General features: G+C 41.0%; 1 protein-coding gene across 1 annotated transcript in view; it reads left to right on the top strand.

Moving 5' to 3' along the window:
- Positions 1–19,154, top strand: part of adcy6a (adenylate cyclase 6a) — a 64,303-nt gene that overhangs the window by 15,712 nt on the left and 29,437 nt on the right. The window contains exon 4 of the mRNA XM_085782542.1: positions 17,420–17,569. Coding sequence (XP_085638668.1) covers positions 17,420–17,569 — 150 coding nt within the window. The remainder of the gene's footprint in view (positions 1–17,419; positions 17,570–19,154) is intronic.

Here is a 19,154-nt window from a genome sequence, read left to right as displayed (position 1 = left end):
ATGACTGATGACACACTTTACTTTTTTTTTTTATATAGTTATAAGAAAAAAGCTGTTTCTTCAATCAAAACAAAACCCAGTTGCGACAGAGGAAAAGAGCTGGAGTGTCAGTGTGTGTTTCAGCTTTAAAAACATGTTTGTTGTAATGAAATATGTTGCCACTTGAACTTTATGAATAAATCACACTTTCACAGAACAAAAACAATATTGGTGCATATTTTGCACAGTAACTGTTGACTGTCAGAGAAACACACACAATAATATATGATGCTCATTTCCTTTCATATTCTGTATTTTTCTTTATGCGTCAAATGTTGGTTTAGACACACACAAAAAACACACTTCCTTCAACACATCCGTTAATGGAGTCGAGAGTAAACTGTGTCTGTTTTTATGACTGAATTAGTAAATTAGGAAAATGTTTTAATGTCCGCTGTTGGAGCGAATCTCTCACAGTAAATTATATCTGGATTTACAGTAAGTGAAATGCTGCTTGTTCATAAGTGTCCAAAACCGAAGTTTATTGTTTCGTGTCCCGGCCTTTTTTGTGTGAAAGAGGATTTTCTTTCTGATCCGTACGTCTAAGATATTTACAACACACGTCAACATTTCCTGTTATAAGTTTATACCATAAGAGAGTTCAAAGTCACATTTTAAGTGTGTTTAAAGTGATGCTGCTTCATGTTTGCGTGATAGAAGAACTAAAATCATCGGAGGCTTTTTCACTCTGCACTGGGAACAGCTTTGAAAACCAGAAAAATATGATCGACCCTACTAACCCAAACCATGAACTCATAAATTAGAGTAAGAGTATTACATTTTGTGCCCTTCAAATCACGTGGTGCTGCGAGTTTTGTTTTGTTTAAATGACACTGCTTCTTGTCAGTCGCGACGATGACAGCGTCGAGGAACTAAAAATACCTCGAAACGGTTTGATTGATGTTGTTCTGGAAATGTCCTGGAAAATGATTTCCTGAGAAAGGACGAAACTCTGCCCTGTTGTTCATCATAAATTTACCGAATCTCATTTTCAGAGATGACTAGACTGTACAGGTTACCGTGTTCTCTGCAGCTTAAAGGATTATTTCCCCAAAGTTTTTTTTGTTTTTTTCTTTTTGTTTTTGGCCAGAGTAAGAAACAAATGTCTGCTAGTTGTGGTGCATCGACGGTGTGTGTCTGTAGTTGTGTTGTAGTGTAGTGTAGTGTAGTGTAGTGTAGTGTAGCGACCGACCGACCGACCGACCAAGTGCGGGAGCAGAGTGAGCAGGCGGGGCTGGACTCTTTTATCTGCCGATGTGGTTCTGGTCATTTCAGATAAGGGGCAGTGCGAGCTGTGTGTAGACATGAGGCTCAGGCTGAGTACACAAACCCAGCAGCTGCCTGCCTGGCACTGCACACACACACACACACACACACACACACACACACACACACACACACACATATAGACTCTGTAACAAAGGCTAAAAGTGACAGCGAGCGCAAGCAGGAGCGCGACGAGGCAGGAGAAAATAAATGAAAGAATATGGAAATAAATAACCCCGACGCTCTCGGGGAAAGATAAGGGAGGGAAACCTACAGGACAGACTCTTGTATTTTGTCACGACTAAAGCACTGTCATTGTGTTTTGGGTGCTAGAGTGTGTTTTACAGAGCCTGATCTAACACAGATGTTCTAAGGAGTTCCAGATGTTTCTCAAAGACCAATGAGCTCTGGCTTGTACTCCGGTTGGCCCCGTTTCAACAACAATATCCCATCAGTCATGGCTCCCTCTAGAGAGACGGTCTTATAAATTCAGCGTCTTATATTCTACAAGGTTTTAGCGGACAGGACGGCCCGGCTTAATGATTTATTCCACATCAGCCTGAAATATGGTTCGTATTGTATTTAAATGACCTGTGGAGTCCATGACAGCTCTGAGATATGTGAAGCTAAGCAGTGTGGAAGTGATCTGTCAGCTCATTGACAGTTTGTTACAGAGTGGTTTCAGCCTTGTCTAGGGTTGCAGCTAATGACCATCAACCTGTTGATTCATTTCCGATGAATTGATTAGTTGTTTGGTCAATAATAAGTCGGAAAAATATCCATGCCAATACCGCAAAGACCAATATGGCCGTCCTGAGATGTCTTGTCTTGTCTTGTCTTGTCCGTCCACATATTGAGCAAATGAAGGCAACTCTTTAATCAGTTAATTGACCAATCATTAATATAAACTTTCACTAAATACAGAGGCATTTTAAGAATGCTTATTGTGCAAAAAATGCGATAAAACAGTAATAATAAACGTAAAGCCTTTTCTCAAGTTCCCACCATCTGTGAAAAACACTTTTTTCATGACATACAATATAAAATCAAGCTGCTCAATGTGAAAATAAAAACTGGCTTCAAGTACAGTTACATCATCACAGGTCACAGCTTAACAGCCCAGTGTACATGTTTATTTAGCCTCACTTCTTGTTAACAATGGTGCACTTTCTATACTGTTTATCTTGTTGCTTTTTCCACCCTGATCCGTTGAAACAATTGTAATTTGCACCTGTAGTGGTTAAAGGGGAACTAATGCAAGTCCGGTCGCTAACTATAACTCCCTCGAGGCACGAACAACACAAGTGGCTTTCTTGGTACTGGTTTATTTGAAGCTCCCTCCAAATCCACCGTGAAAACTATAACATACAGACATACAAACACACAGTATTAATGATTACATCACCAAAGTACACATAAACATGAAAACACTCGGCAAAGTAAAATACAGAAAACATATTAATTACCTCGTTGGCTGCGTGCCGTGTAAAGGGGGGAATTATCTTTGGTCTTCGGATGTTCCTTAAACACTTTAACACCTTGTAACCACTTAAATTGGTCTTTAACTTCACTAGTTAGCTTAACTACAGCACATGTGCGTCTTCACTTTCTCCTCTTTACTTCTCGCTCTCCCGAACGGCGCAGCAACCCACAGAATGTCAAAATAAAAGCGGTATTTTCAAAATAAAAGTTGACAGCCCTCTTAAGCCCCACAACACACAAAAACACCTGAAACATGTACCAAATGACAATAATATTATGAACTGTGATAAACTATGACTATCAGCTACACTCCCACCAAATCACACAAATCTTATCGTGGGATTTCTCTTAATACAATACTGTAATCAAGACTCATCAATTTCTTAATGAAACATTTCTGATTAACTATTTGACATGGGATTTCAGTCAAACATTTTAGTCTGCTTCAATCAAAGTAACGACCTTCTGTACAGGTCTTTCAAGCACCACTGTTTTAGTTGTTGGTTTCCCTTTTTTGTCAAACGTGGTATCACTAACCAGCAACTTTAGTTTTCTCACCCTATCATCTGACCCTGGGTAAACCTCTGTGATTCTGGCTAGCTTCCATTCATTGCGTGGTGCCATGAACCCTAGGGGGTCGTACACAGAAGCAACTGTAGACAGTACACCTCTTCTTGTCAATGGATTCAGTTTCACTTGAACTCTGAATTTGAATGAGTCAGATGTAATACACCACTCCACTCCGAGAGCTCTCTCCATGTGTGGTGAACTCAAAGCCATGTCTTGATCTTTGACCACTGCACGTTCTTCCTCTGGGATGGTTGCAATCACGTTCTCATTGTTAGATACAAACTTGTGGAGTCTTAACTTGCCAGTGTAGCAAAGTTCTCTTGATTCTTTGATAAGCTTGATAGCTTCCTTCTCAGTTTGAACACTTGCTAAACCGTCATCCACATAGAAATTTCTTTGAATGAAGCGTACAGTGTCGTCACTGAACTGACCTTGTCCTTGCGCTGCCAGATGTTTCAGGCCGAAATTAGCGCAGCCAGGAGATGAGGCCGCTCCAAACAAGTGGACCCTCATTCTGTAGATGGATGGCTTGGCTTGCAAATTGCCGTTCTCCCACCATAGAAACCTCAAATAATCTTGGTCTTCCTTTTTTACGTGGAACTGGTGGAACATGCGTTCCACGTCACACATGACTGCGATGGAACCATTCCTGAAACGGCATAGGACACCCACCAACGTATTTGTTAAGTCCGGACCAGTGAGCAGATGATCGTTGAGGGAGGTGTCTTGATACTTGGCAGAACAGTCGAATACTATGCGTATTTTTCCTGGCTTCTGTGGATGATAGATTCCGTGATGTGGAATGTACCAAGCCAGACTGTTGTCAATTTCATCCTCAGGGACCTTTTCTGCGTCACCTCTTGATATGATGTCGTCCATGAACTTGACATAGTCTTGGTAGTATGTCTGATCTCTCTTTAGTCTCCTTTCAAGACAGTTGAGACGTTGTATTGCACACGCCTTATTGTTTGGCAACTTCGGTCTTTCCTCTTTAAACGGTAATGGCATCTCAAAGTGACCACTGTCCTTTTGTGTAATGTTCTCTTTCAACTTTGCAAGAAACTTCAAGTCATCTTGAGACACTGGATCATTTTCTCTTGCTCTTTCTAAGAAATCTGATTCCAAGATGTTAATGATGTCTGAAGGAATGATCTCTTTCACTTTGATTCTGTTCACATAGTGTACTTTAGTTCTGAGATTGACAGATGTATCCATCGCTGGTGTCACTTGTCTCACTACTATGTGATGACTGATCCCGATGGTGTCACCATAGTCTAGACAGGGATTGCCATGCCCAACAACACTCCATCCGAGGTCTGTGCGCTGTGCGTATGGCTGGTTCTCCTTGCCAGACACAACTTCTCTTGGAAGTAAAGCCTGTGAGCAGTTGTATCCAATAAGCAATCCAACTTCACAGTCCTGTAAAGGTGCGATTACTCCTTGAAGGTGCTCTAAATGAGACCACGCCTTTGCAGTTTCATCTGTTGGGATGTGAGATCTGTTAGCTGGAATAAAGTCTCTTGTATAGACTGGTGGTAGAGAAACTTTCTTGTGAGTGTAAAACCCTCTGACTTGTAGGTTCTCTATTCTTTGGGAGCTCACTAAGGTGGTTCTTGAGGTCATAGTAGAGAGCTTGAGCTTGACAGGTTCTTTGTTTACTTCCAGAGATTCGGCGATTTCACTGAGAACAAAGGTTGTGTCGCTTTGAGAATCCAAAAGTGCGTACACAAGAACTTCTTGTGCTGGCTGAGATGACGATGAAAGCCATACTGGAATGACTGCAGCTGTGTGTGTGTCAACTTCTTCCAATATCACTTGGTTTGAAGTAGCAGCTGTGGTTGCTTCTTTATGTTGCACAGATTGAGGATTCACTCTGTATTTTTCTTGAGTTGTACTTGACTGTTCTTGACTTTGAGGTTGTGGTGAGTATCGTTCTTCTTTAGGCCGTACTGCATGCAAACAAGTGGGATGTCGCTTTTGACACACATCACAGACGCTTCTACTTTGGCAACTCTTTGAGTGATGGCCAGACTTGAGACAGCCAAAGCATAGCCTTTCACTTTGAACAAACTTGATCCTGTCTGGAACTGTTTTCTCCATGAACTTCCTACATTTGTGCAGAGTGTGCCCACCTTTCTGACAGAAAACACATAACATGTTAGCTCTTTCATTTAAACTTGTGGCTAGTGTCTTTGCTCCTAAGCTTTGAGGTCTTTGGTACTTCGGCTTCTCAGACTCAGCTTGTTTCAGTGACTGCAATGACGTGACAGGATTACAGGCGATTTTTGCTTCTCTTGTCAGAAATTTAACAAACTGGCTGAAGGACGGGAATTGGTTGCTTTCTTCTTGAACATCAATAACTTTCCGGTTCCAACTTGCTGTAAGCCAGTCTGGTAACTTTGACAGAATTTTCCTGTTCTCGTTACAGTCATTCAAGATCTCCAATGCTTTAATATGGACCATGGCAGCCTCACAACTGCGGAGGAAATCCACAAACTCTCTGAGCTCAAAGCTGTCTTTAGAGCCTATCTTAGGCCATGCTTGAAGTTTGTCCCTATACGATTTTGCAATCGTGAAAGGATTTCCGTACCTCTCTTCTAAAATCTCCCATGCAGCCGCATAAGCAGATTCAGTTCCAAGTAGGAAATAGCCCTCAAGTGCGTTCTTTGCTTGTCCACCTACGTATCTACGCAGGTAGTATATCTTCTCTTTGTCTTGAATGTTTTTCTGGTCAATTAGTGTTTCGAATGAGAGTTTCCAATCATTGTATTTCAATGGATCCCCACTGAAGACTGATGGCTCTGGAACTGGAATCCTATTGGCAGTTAAAGCACCAGCCAGTACTTTAACAAGCTCTGCTGTACTGTCATTTGAGGAGGTCGTTGTAGCTTGGGGAATGAAAGGCATATTTAGCTGTTGTCTTGTTGGAGCAGAATCTTGAGTAACTTCTACTCTCTCTTGTTTTACAGTGTAATTTACAGTGTCTTGTCTCTGCCCTTCTACAGGTTTCATCTGATCGTAAACATGTATTCTTGCTTGTGCAGCATTAAGACTTTTCATTGCCTCCAATTGCTGAATCTTTCTCCTCTTCTCCTCAAGAGTCTTTTGTAGAGCTGCATGTTCTTCTTCTCGTTTAGCTCTAATTTTAGCTTCTTCTTCTTCTCGCTGTAAGCGACGCTTGATGGCTGCTGCCTCTTCGTCTGCCACCTTTCTCTTAGCTTCTGCTTCTAAGCGCTGTAGTTCTAGTTCTTCCTTTTCTTGCTCTTGTAGCACTTTTAGAACTGCTTGGCTTGCAGCAGCTTCAGCAGCGGCTTCTTGACGCTTCACAGTAGAGTGGCTTGAATGTTCTGAGGCACCTTTCAAGATAGACAGTACAGAACCTGATTTACTGCTACCTGAATTGAAGAGAGAACCTGCTTCTGGCCACTCTTGTTCTTGTTCTGGGATGTTTCCACCCAGTCGACTTGAAGCTTTGGATACAATGAACTTTGAAATCCCTACACACAGATCCACTCTTCGACGTGTGTCCTGATCTGGAGGCGAGACTTTGCGCAGTTCATCATAACTGTGCTGGACATCTACAGAAAGCCCTACGACATCACCAATAATATCTTGAAGCAGATCATCAGATAAAGGCTCTGTTGACTGTGACAATGCTTGCTTAGCTGCTTTAACATGTATTCTCCACTTTCCATATATGTAATTGAACCTTTGTTGGAGCTCTTTAATTTTCCCTTCATACATTTCTTTACCCTTTTCTGTGAGGGTTCTGGTTCTCTGACTTCGTCTAGGCTCCTGAGATTCCTCTTGGTGACCTTCAGCAAAATCTGCTTCTCCATGTTCAGGTTGGTCTTGGCGATGTTCACTGTCCCTAAGACTGTCCCTTTCCTGACTTAAATGCTCTTTTGGTTCTGACATTGTTAAATCACTACTTAATTTTGCAAAACATTAGCAGTTAGGGTGTTCACAAATAAAGCTTAATGTAATAAACACCTGTTGCATCTATTAACAACTCAAATGTATCAATTTGTTACTCAAAATGCACCTTAGAAAATCAAAGTGAGCAAAATCACGCAATTAACCTTTAAATATTACTATACATTCTCAATATCACAAATAATCAGAAATCTCAAATCTTAAATGACAGTTAGTAATCACTAGTTATCAAAAACCTTTAAATATGCACTACAGCAACTTGTATTTACAGAATAACAAACTTGAAAGAAGTTGCAGGATATCAAGCTGCAGAAAAAGGCGATCCTTTGAACTTGCCGCGTCGTTAATTAGTCACTTGCGCCAGATGAACAGTCCGAGTTTTCACTATAACTCCCTCGAGGCACGAACAACACAAGTGGCTTTCTTGGTACTGGTTTATTTGAAGCTCCCTCCAAATCCACCGTGAAAACTATAACATACAGACATACAGTATTAATGATTACATCACCAAAGCAAACATAAACATGAAAACACTCGGCAAAGTAAAATACAGAAAACATATTAATTACCTCGTTGGCTGCGTGCCGTGTAAAGGGGGAATTATCTTTGGTCTTCGGATGTTCCTTAAACACTTTAACACCTTGTAACCACTTAAATTGGTCTTTAACTTCACTAGTTAGCTTAACTACAGCACATGTGCGTCTTCACTTTCTCCTCTTTACTTCTCGCTCTCCCGAACGGCGCAGCAACCCACAGAATGTCAAAATAAAAGCGGTATTTTCAAAATAAAAGTTGACAGCCCTCTTAAGCCCCACAACACACAAAAACACCTGAAACATGTACCAAATGACAATAATATTATGAACTATGATAAACTGTGACTATCAGCTACACTAACCCTCCTCCCAGCCATGTGCGTTTGTTTTCAACGAAGCCAGTGAGAAAGCAATCAAAAGAGTGGTACATACTGTAACGTCATATATCATATACGATGTTACAGCATGTATATTTGTGTAGTCTTATCTGTCATAAACAAGATAAGGCTACCTTCATTTATAATTCCATAATAATCATAAATGAAGGTGAGTCTGGTGCTCAGAGTTTATATCCAACACGTGACTGTTTAAAAAGTAAACATTGGTTCTTATAACATAAAGTTAGTGAAGTGCCTGTGTGGAGCGGACCCTTCGACACAAAGCCTCTTGGACACATTTGTGTACATGTTTTGTTTTTCCTCTCCTGATTTCTAATTGACTAGTTTTTGCCGGTAGGAAAACGTGAAATCTGATGTTTCTCTCTCTTTTTTTCCACACTCCCTCTTGCCCACGTGTCAATCACGGGCTACAGAGGTTCAGCGAAACGTGTAGTAGGCACGGGAATTAATATTATCATTGATGACGTACGACACGCATTGCCAGTAAAGATCCGATCTGTCTGTTTAGACTGCAGACGTATTGGCAGATATCTGATTTGTATCCGATTTATTTCAACATATGACCGGGACCTGAATCTGATCTGACAATATCCGATTCCATGCGTATTTGTCCCGTTTACACGTTCATGTTACAGATCCGATCTGTGCCACATCACAATTACTCTGAAGCTGTTAAATTAAGGTAAAAATGTAGCATAGTTAAAGCAGAAGTAAGCGATATTTTTGTGTTAATATAAGTCTTAAATAGTTATATCTTCCGACAGCAATCACTTACATAGAGTGTTTGGTCTGAAACACGGGTCTGTCAGTCACTCTGCTCTGCTCTGAGCCGAGGAGAAAACTTTTCTTGTATCCTACAATTTTTATCCAATGAGGAGAGAGAACGGCATGCAGGGCTGTGTGTGCAGCCAAGGGATGCGCGTGAATGTGGCGACGTAGGGACGAGGACCAATAGATCCATGACGAGGGCGGGGGACTGCTAACTCCATCGGCTGAGAAGTTATGGTGCGTTCAAGGCAGCCCGTAACTCGTGTTTTTCCGACCTGTGAAGTCGTACCAGTTCGATCTGGTTCGATCTGAGTTCACGGGTCGGAAGTTACGAGTGGCCGTTATAGTGACTTTCACAGGTAAAACAGGTCGGAAAAACACGAGTGGGTTGCCTGGAACGCTACAAAGTCGTAAGTCGTGACTTGAAGCTGTAATTTACGGTTTCAAAAGCCTGCCTGGAACGCAGCATTAGTGAAAACGACCGAATCGCTTACTTCTGCTTTAAGCTAAAAATCCTGCATAGTTCCTCTTTACATTGTGGTTGTAGTATGTCGTCACTGTGGAATCACATCAATGCAGAGAGCTTGTAAAACAAAGTCATGAGCTGCCACCTCCTCCCTTCAGCAGGTCCCCACCACTCGCCCCGGCCCCACCCTCCATGAACCTGGGGGGTGGGGGGTGGGGGGGGGTTGCAGGTCTTTGGAGGGAGGCTGTGGAATGTGGGTGATAGTTGCTAAGTGAAAGCTGCTCTGCCATCTCTGATAATTCACAGTCTCCGTGGGTGTGAGTCTCGGGCCAACAACACTAAGCAGAACCTTTTTTTTTTTTTTCCACAAGCCTGAGAAAGAAGCAGAGAGAACCAGACTCTTAAAATGACGCTAAATTATATATATAATCACTCTCATCATCATCATCATCGTCATCATCGTCATCACATCTCCATCTTTCATGCACAACCGAACCGCCGCTGGCTACAAAGTGAGCTCTGCAACGACAACATGAAGTTGAGAAAGTGAACCTATTTGTACACATTATAGCGAATCTTGTTTCATCCGTTACCTCTAAACCGTCTGAATGTGTAACCATGCGTACGGCCTGCATGTGTCCTGGGAAATGTATCTGATTGATTTTTTTTTTTTTTTTCCTCGCTAGCAGAAGTAACTGAAGGGATCTAAAGTGTGAATTAACCCCCATGAGGCCTTCCCTTCCCTTCCCTTCCCAGTGTTTGCATGCACATTGTGTATCCTGAAAAATAACTGCAGTGTTTATTTCAGTCATTTCACTTCAACTTCTCATTCTGTCAACTGACCCCCCACTACACACACACACACACACACACACACACACACACACACACACACACACACACACACACACAGGGGTCTGAATAAATGAAGTGGTGCAGTGGCAATAAGAGATGCCAGGGGAATGTTAAAATCTTCCCCGACCCGCTAGGTTTGTGCATGTGCGTGCTCACACACTCGCTCGCTCACCTTCCTGTGATCAGCGTCTCGGTGTTGGGTGTTGGCTGAGTATTGTTAAGTGGGATGGAGAGCAGGATGGGGAGATTAAAGGAGGGGTCAGGTCACCTACTGCTGTGCTGTGTGAACAAGCTCAGAGAGAAACAGACACTGTTGTAACTTGTTTGTGTGTGTGTGTGCACTGTACAGAAACTGCAACCGGTGGTTTGATTACGATTGTATCGGTTTGACCTAGATTTGGCTTCTAGCGCTGATAATTAGTCACATCCCTCTGTTTTAATCGCACGGACAGTCTGCATTTCTTTTTCACTTTTCCTTTAGGTTGACTCAATAACAACAGGTATAAGCTGTGAGCGAAAACACGTGCAAATTATCACCTTTTTAAAGAGGAACTATTCAGGTTTGTAGCTTCACTATGCCACATTTTTACCTTAATCAGACAGCTTTCAGGTAATTGTGATGGTTTAATAAATGGCTTAACTTGATAGGACTACACAATACATGTTGTAATGATATATAACGATATATTGATTAATTTCTCGCAGGCTTCGTTGTAAACAAATGCACATGGCAGGGGAGGAGGGTTAGCAAAACAGCGGAAAAGCAACCGGACTTGCATAGTTCCTCTTTAACTTTATATGGCAAACCTATTGTCAAATTGCTTCAGTTATTCAGCCAACACTGAGACAAATTATCTCATTTTGAGGTTGTGTTTGAGTCCACACACGCCTGGTATGAGCTCTATTTCTTATGTTTCAAAGGGAACTCTCTGCCTGCTGTAACCCAAAGTGACACTGTACACCGTACTGTAAACCCGAGGGTAGCTGCTGCAGCGTTGGCTCACGATTCTCTCTGGGTTTGTCACGAGCGACTTCTCTCACATCATGCAAGCAGACATACGATCCGTTGTGAACGTAAACGATGGATCACATCTGCTTTAAATAAATACATTAGATCGTGTATATCTTGTGGGGACACTGTCAAATGTTCCAATTGTCCTCATTCTCCCACATTGCTCTCTCCTCTTTAAACGCTTTCCCAGACTCAAAAGGGGCCCGATGGCCTTAAAAGTCAATGTTTATAGACTCACTGTCAAGACCACAGACTTCCTGCTAAAGTAAATAGCTGCTGTGCTAAATCCATCATAAAGGAGGAGAAAAATTATAAATAAAGTTTCTGAATATTCCATTAACCCGCGCACACCCCCCCTCCGTCCCTCCGTCCCTCCCGTCCTAATGTGCTCGTCCAGCCTGGAGACAGTAGCTGCAAGAGGTAGTGTGGTCGACGAGCGTTTGGATGTGGAGGGAAAGTAAAGTTAAGGTGTTAACACTGATGATAGTAACAGGTGGATGCTGTATCTACTCCATAACTTATACCAAAACTATCATTATCGCAGATTTCCACTTGTTTATTATATCTCAACAACTACCACAAGTAGTTTTAACATGAAATTTTTCATTATAATGACCTTTCTTATTGTGTCAGCAGCAGAGGTTGACATTTGTAGTTCTTAGTGAATTAATATTGGAAATAAAAAAAGAAAAACTAATGTAGATGATAGTTCCCATGTTTATTTGTATTACTATTAATAAAAAATGTTAGTAATAATCGTGAGGAAAGTGCAATTATTAACCCCCTAACATACAGTTGTAGGAGCTTTTAGGTTGTTAAAATTATCTAATGTTGCTTTATCTTAAAATTTAGGAACACATTGTATTTCCATATCAGCTTCTTCACTGAAGTGAAATATTCAGACTCAACGTCACCTTTCAAATAATGATGTTGTGCATCATTACATAATAAATATAGAATACAGATAGCCTACTATATATATATTTAGTTGTTGATTTATTAAGCAATGCGTCCGCAGGGCCATGTCGATCATTTATTGATTAAGCTTTCATATCCTCTTTAAGCTTCTGGGGGCTTTTTTGTGGCAAAATACATTTTAATCTATGTTGTGCTGAATAGCCAGTATTACTGTTGTTTTGCCTGTCCTGTCTAGATCAGAGCAGCTCTTACATAATGCCATTTTGATACCCAGGGATTAGGCTGAGGTCCTCTCCACAGACTGGCTGGCTGCTTCCATCATGTCAGCCCCGGGGGAAATGACGACTGCTTTTATGGCCCCCCCAAAAAAAGAAAAAGGAAAAGAAAAACACTAACTATGTGATTTCCAGTTCCAGTGACGTGATGTTCGATTCCTGGTTTATTTTAGTCTCCACAAACTGAACATAACCCTTTTAGTAGGCCGTAATCACATTGGTAACTCAGTCATGATCCCTATACCTAACAGGGAGTGAGCAATGAAGATCATAATGCGTAGTGGTTGATGATTATAATAATGGTGCTGGACCGGACCCACCAGTTAGCGGAGAGGCCACGAGCGGGGATGATGAGGTAATCGGACGGCGATGATGAGTTTTGATAAATGAGTGTGTTTTTGAGCACACAGAGGGGACGTGAGCAGGTGCGGAGCGGGCCGTGCACTCGGGGTGCGTGGGCAGCGTGCACAGCACAGGTAGCAGCGGCACAGCCAGCCAGCCAGGTAAACGCTGCCAAGCAAGAGCTCCTAAAGAGGTGGAGTGCTGTTGCGTAAACACAGGGACCTTTACTGTGTACTCTGTAAACCCTCTAGCCCTCGGCCTCTTGAGAAAAGCAAGCAATTAGTTTGAGCCTGTGAGCTGAGACACATGGAGTGTGATACTCAATGTCGAGTGAATCTGGCCTGATAAATCGGCTACGTAACAGTTACAGTAGCGCTGCTTACAGTACAGAAAACGCATATCCACACATGAGAGTATTGACTGCATGCACACACACACACACACTTACACACGGGCTGACAGGAGGTATTCACCTGCAAACACACTTCATGCTGCAGGTTTCACTTTTGTCTCATGGCTGTTTTTGCTTGAACAGTGAGAGTAATGTAAACAGAGCTGAGCGCTCTGAGCCATCTGCCTAATGTCACTGTGGCCCATATCTGTCCTGCTCTCTCTCTCTCTCTCACGCAGCCCTCACTCGCTCATACTCTTCTTTCTCTTGTCCTCCTCACAATTGTCTTTTCCCTTACCACTTATTTCCTTCCTTCTCTCAACATCTGTCATTCTCCAAGTTTATCTATTTTGTCCATTTTGTTGCTAGCTTTTTTTTCTCTTTTCTTTCCTTTTCTTTTTTTTCACCCCACCCCTTGTAAGCTTTCTTCTCCAACTCGTCTGTTCATTTCCCATCTGTTTCTGTTCTTGTGTCTGCGATACTCTGTACCCACGAGTGTCACCTTGGGTCACATGTATCACCCAACGCTATCCCCAGATTCTTTTGTAGCTACAGATTATCGTTCTTAATTCATCCATCCACTTCTGTTTACATGCAAACAAAAATGTTAGGACAGTGGAAAAGCGCCTGTCATGTGCGGTTGTAAGTAGGACAAGTGTGTTCGTGTACACACAAGACTTTTATCGTGCTCAGATAATATCTAAAATGACAGACTCTGCTGTTCTGAAACACAACATCTTGACTATTTTTACACATGTTTGGATTGCCGTTCCAGTGAAACTTCAAAAGTAAGGGAAGCATGGTGATCCATAGACAAAACACTTGAGGTCGATGAACTTCCAAGGAGGAGTGATGGATCTTAAAAGCAAAAGGTACTTCAGGAGTAATTCAAACCCACTTGGATCAGGCTGGAAAACGTGTCACAAAGTCTTTGATTTTGTTTAAACCAACCTTTTGACTTGTAACAACTCATTTTTTTGCTTCTATATTTCACTAGTTTCTATTTATTATTTCCTGTTTTTTACCACTAAACTAGATTTGAAGGAATGATGACAAAATAATTTGTGAAAGTCCTGAAGATGCGTTGAAGGAAGGAAGTAATAAAATGTGAGATTCAAGTACACAACTGCAACAGAAACCACACGATCGTAAAACAGTCGGAGGCGACATGACATTTCACATGTAAAGAGAAATAAATAAACTTGTTTGTAGCTTCCAGTGAACAAAGTCGAGCTGAAGGATGTCCCCGTCCTTGTTTTGTGACAATACAAATATTACAGGATTAAATACTGATACTAGAGAACATGCACAGTAATATACTAGAGATATACTTTTCATTTATGTGTTATGTTGTTTTTTCTGTCTGCAGTGTTTATTTAAAGTGTGAACTGAAGGTATATAGCTTAGTAGTGGTTTTAATAATATAACCCCTTGACCTTTGCGCAGTTCCCTTTCTACCCAGGAGATGTCACTGTGTGGTAGATTATAGCTGCATGCCCAAATACTGAATTAATCATAAATACTGTAGAAAAAAGAAGGAGAAAGATCCAGTGACTCCAGTGTAAAACTTCTGTTTGAAATGAGGCTTCACATTACAGTTATTTTCTCCTGCTGCTCTTCAGGACAGGATGTATCATCTCCGAGCTTCCTTCTGGTCCACGCTCGACCTTTGTTAGTGCCCGGTGCAGCCTCTGGAGTGAAGAGCGTCACATCCAGGCTGTAAACAAAAGCCCATCTCTTAAGGAAGTGGCGGCGCTATAACGACTCAACGGCAATTCCCACGATGCATTTGGGGATAGTTTTTTTTGTTGTTGTTTTTTGGACAGGATCGGGGTTATCCCAGTGCAGCAGCACATTAAACCACTGACAGCGGCAGAGCAGCACTCTGTAAAAATGATTAGGTGGTCATTGGACTGTCGGGAGCAAAGGGGACGACTGATCCCACAAAAAGGACCATTTCCTGTGAGAGGAAGTGTGTGTGTGTGTGTTTGCATGTATCCAGTATAGATTAGCCTCAGACAGCTGCTAGTAAATGCAGTTGGAAACAGAAATAGCCATAGTATTGAAACTATGTGCTTTGAGTCACGTATGTGGATTTAGGATGAATTTGTCATATTCTTTTCATCTGTTTATAATTGATTTGCAACCGAGTACATCCAATACATTTATCTTCCAAACCCGATGACGTGGCGTACAGGCGCCTCGGCACTGTGCAACCGAGTCCTGCATGTTTATTCCATGTCGCACTGTGCAAGAAGAAAGGATTAATAGAGCCTCGGATGCAATCTGTATCAGATTAGGTGTTATGAATTAAGTCAGGCTTGTGACAGTGAAGTGTGGATATGAACAAAGCTACACCGGGGAGGGAGGAATCTAGTTTGGCAAACCACAAGTTGGAAAAAAAAAAAGAAAGTAGTTTGAAATACTTAATGACACAAAATTCTTGTAAAATATTGAACAAGCTGAAAAAGCTAAACATGAACCTTGGATTGGTGAATGATTTTTTTGGTCAAGCTCAGTTAAAGATATACAGTAGGTAGAGAGTGTGATGCCTTGGTGTTTACATTAATTTATACATTATACATTTTATCCTCCTCCTCCTCCTCGTCCTGGTTGAAGGTTGAACACCTGTGCACCTGGTTGTATCTCATCACCATAGTTACTGCAGGGAGAATACGTCAGTCCGACCGCCCATTTCTCCGACTACCCGTTAATCCGACTTATTCTAGAGGGTTATAGTTACGGTTAGGTTTAGGGTTACTTAAATTGGAGAAATGGGAGGTTGGACTAATGGATGTAAAAATCTAGTTAGTTAGTTTAAGTTTATTTCGGACATGTTAAAAGAAATAAAACATAATACAGAAATGGATAGACATAACATATAAAAACTTTGCAAAAACAACATATGAACAAAATATATATATATATATATATATATATATATATATATATATATATATATAATAAAAAAAAAAGAAAAAAAATAAAAAGAAAAAAAATAAAAGAAAATAATTGAAAATAAAGGTAATTTGATTTTTTTTTGTTTTGTTGGTTTATTTGCTTGTTTCATATCAGAAAAGGAGTGGGAAGAAGTAAGACTTATTTACTCCCACCCCTTATTCATAAATTATCTATCAAGTTATCTAGTCATTATTACTTGAATTCATCTATCAAGTTATCTAGTCATTATAATCTATCCAGTAAGTTAATTTCTGAGTTATTTAACTGGATTTATTCTAATATATTCTTATATTTATCTTCTGGTTGTCAGACACCTTCATTTCTGTACATACTGAAAATAATTTCTTTGTATTTCTTTTTGAACTGGATTATGTCTAGAAATGTATGGTCGGAGAAATGGGAAGTCGGACAGACGCTGTGCGCCCATTTACTGCACCCTGCACACTTAGGATCTGAGGAATTTGATTTCCAGTAAATCCCTCCGACGACTACCAAACTTCACCCATTCAGTTTCACACAGAACAACATCACATTCACTGCGACTCTCCACACACACACACACACACACACAAGATACAAGATACAAGATACAAGATTACTTTATTTGTCACACACAGAAGTCACAGAGTAACGTGCAGTGAAATGTCTCAGTAAAACACACACGGTCTCTGGAGAGAGATGGGGAACAGAAATGTTTGACAAAAGGCGTAAACAGACGAGTGAAATTCATGCCACTAGTATCATAATTTAGCCCCGACAAAGAGGGCAATAAAAGCCTGTCACCGGTTAATGGTTTTATTTACTTTTTGTTGTTTTTTTCCTGTTGGGACTTTTTCCGTAGAAGTGAAGCACTCGATGTGCCGCGGGCTTATCTCTGTCCATCTCTGTCTGCGTTACTGTCACTCTCATCGGCAGAGAAACCAGGCTTGTTTCCAAAGAAATTGTCTTGTGTAAGTCACTTCTCTCTGGGGTTTTGATCCATGAATCCATTTTGTCCAGGAAGCAACAACAACCCACAGACAAACACACGCATAAGAAATAAACTCCTCGTACGGTTTGATGAGACGAGTGATTTATTTACAGTAATGCCTGCTAACGTTTATGAGTTTCTTCTTCCCAGAATCAGCAGCTTCGTCCTCCTCCTTCTCTTTCCTTTGTCGAGTGAATCTTAAACTTGACTCGTTTCTCTTACTCTTCTCTCCAGGTGAGCGCTAACGTCCTGATCTTCCTCTGCACCAACATCATTGGAATCTGCACCCACTACCCTGCCGAGGTTTCCCAGAGACAGGCCTTCCAGGAGACCAGAGGATACATCCAGGCCAGACTGCACCTGCAGAGGGAGAACCAGCAACAGGTAGGCCTGCAGACACACACACACACACACACACACACACACACACACACACACACACACACACACACGCACACACACACGGAGCATTTCAAAATAAAGTACAAAAACATAACTCTTGAGAGGTACAGGGAAGATGCTGTTCAAACAAAAAAACTAAACGGTAACACTTTATAATAAGCACACACTATTAAGCATTAGTTAAGCATTAATAAATACTGAATTCATCATTTTTATTTATTTATTTTTTTTTATTTTTTATTTAAAGCAGAAGTAAGTGATATTTTTGTGTTAATATAAGTCTTAAATAGTTATATCTTCCCACAGCAATCACTTATATAGAGTGTTTGGACCGAAACACGGGTCTGTCAGTCACTCTGCACTTTTCTCGTATCCTACAAGTTTTATCCAATGAGGAGAGAGAACGGCATGCAGGGCTGTGTGTGCAGCCAAGGGATGCGCCTGAATGTGGTGACGTAGGGATGAGGACCAATAGATCCATGACGAGGGCGGGGGCTGCTAACTCCATCAGCTGACAAGAAGTTATGGTGCGTTCAAGGCAACCGTAACTCGTGTTTTTCCGACCTGTGAAGTGGTACCAGTTCGATCTGGTACGAGTTCACGGGTCGGAAGTTACGAGTGGCCGTTATAGTGACTTTCACAGGTAAAACAGGTCGGAGAAACACGAGTTACGGGTTGCCTGGAACGCTACAAAGTCATAAGTCGTGACTTAAAGCTGTAATTTACGGTTTCAAAAGCCTGCCTGGAACGCAGCATTAGCCAAAACGACCGGATCGCTTACTTCTGCTTTAAAAGGGACAATACACATTAATGAACATTCGTACGTGTGCACAAATGTAAATGCGTCAGAGTTAGCAACTTGCTAATTTGCATCCGTAGTCCCCTGGCAGGTAACACACAATACACACACAACACAGATACATGAGTTCTCATTAGTATGTAGTTTATCAATACAGTTAGTGCTTATCAATGACATTTTAACTGTGTTTATAAACTACATACTAATGAGTATTCATGTGTTATAAATGATGACTTCAGTATTTAATGCTTAACAATGTGCACTTATTATAAAGTGTTAACAACTAAACAATAAGTACTTAACTTTTTTTTTTTTTTATTAATTTACCTTACCCTTTTTTGCCCTATTTTTTCATTTTCTCCTTTTCCTAACAATGGAATAAGGGGTAATTAAGGAAGTGATTAATTTATTTATGATCTGTGGAAAAGGGGTGGGATTCAATAATTAAGCACAGCGTCTTCTCACTCCTTTTATGCTTTTGTGTTTTTATTTCCGATTTTTGTTCTTCAACTTGTTGATGTTATTTACCGTACAAAAGAACAAACTGAAAATGTGCCTTATTTTGTTTTACATGTTCTAAATAAATATTTAAACACACAAAAACACACACATAGACCACTCATTTGTCGATATGTATATAGTACAAACACTGACAATAACTGTGTCTGTTCTCTGTTCTCTCATCAATAAGTTTACACAGCTGACATGTGTCGGGCCAAAGCAAGGAAAATCAACACACACACACACACACACACACACACACACACA

This window comes from Trachurus japonicus, chromosome 7, assembly GCF_045865225.1.
Source record: "Trachurus japonicus isolate A0001 chromosome 7, Traja_1.0".
Taxonomy (NCBI): domain Eukaryota; kingdom Metazoa; phylum Chordata; class Actinopteri; order Carangiformes; family Carangidae; genus Trachurus; species Trachurus japonicus.
The sequence above is the reverse complement of the archived record's forward strand: the minus strand, read 5'-3'. Positions and strand labels throughout refer to the sequence as shown.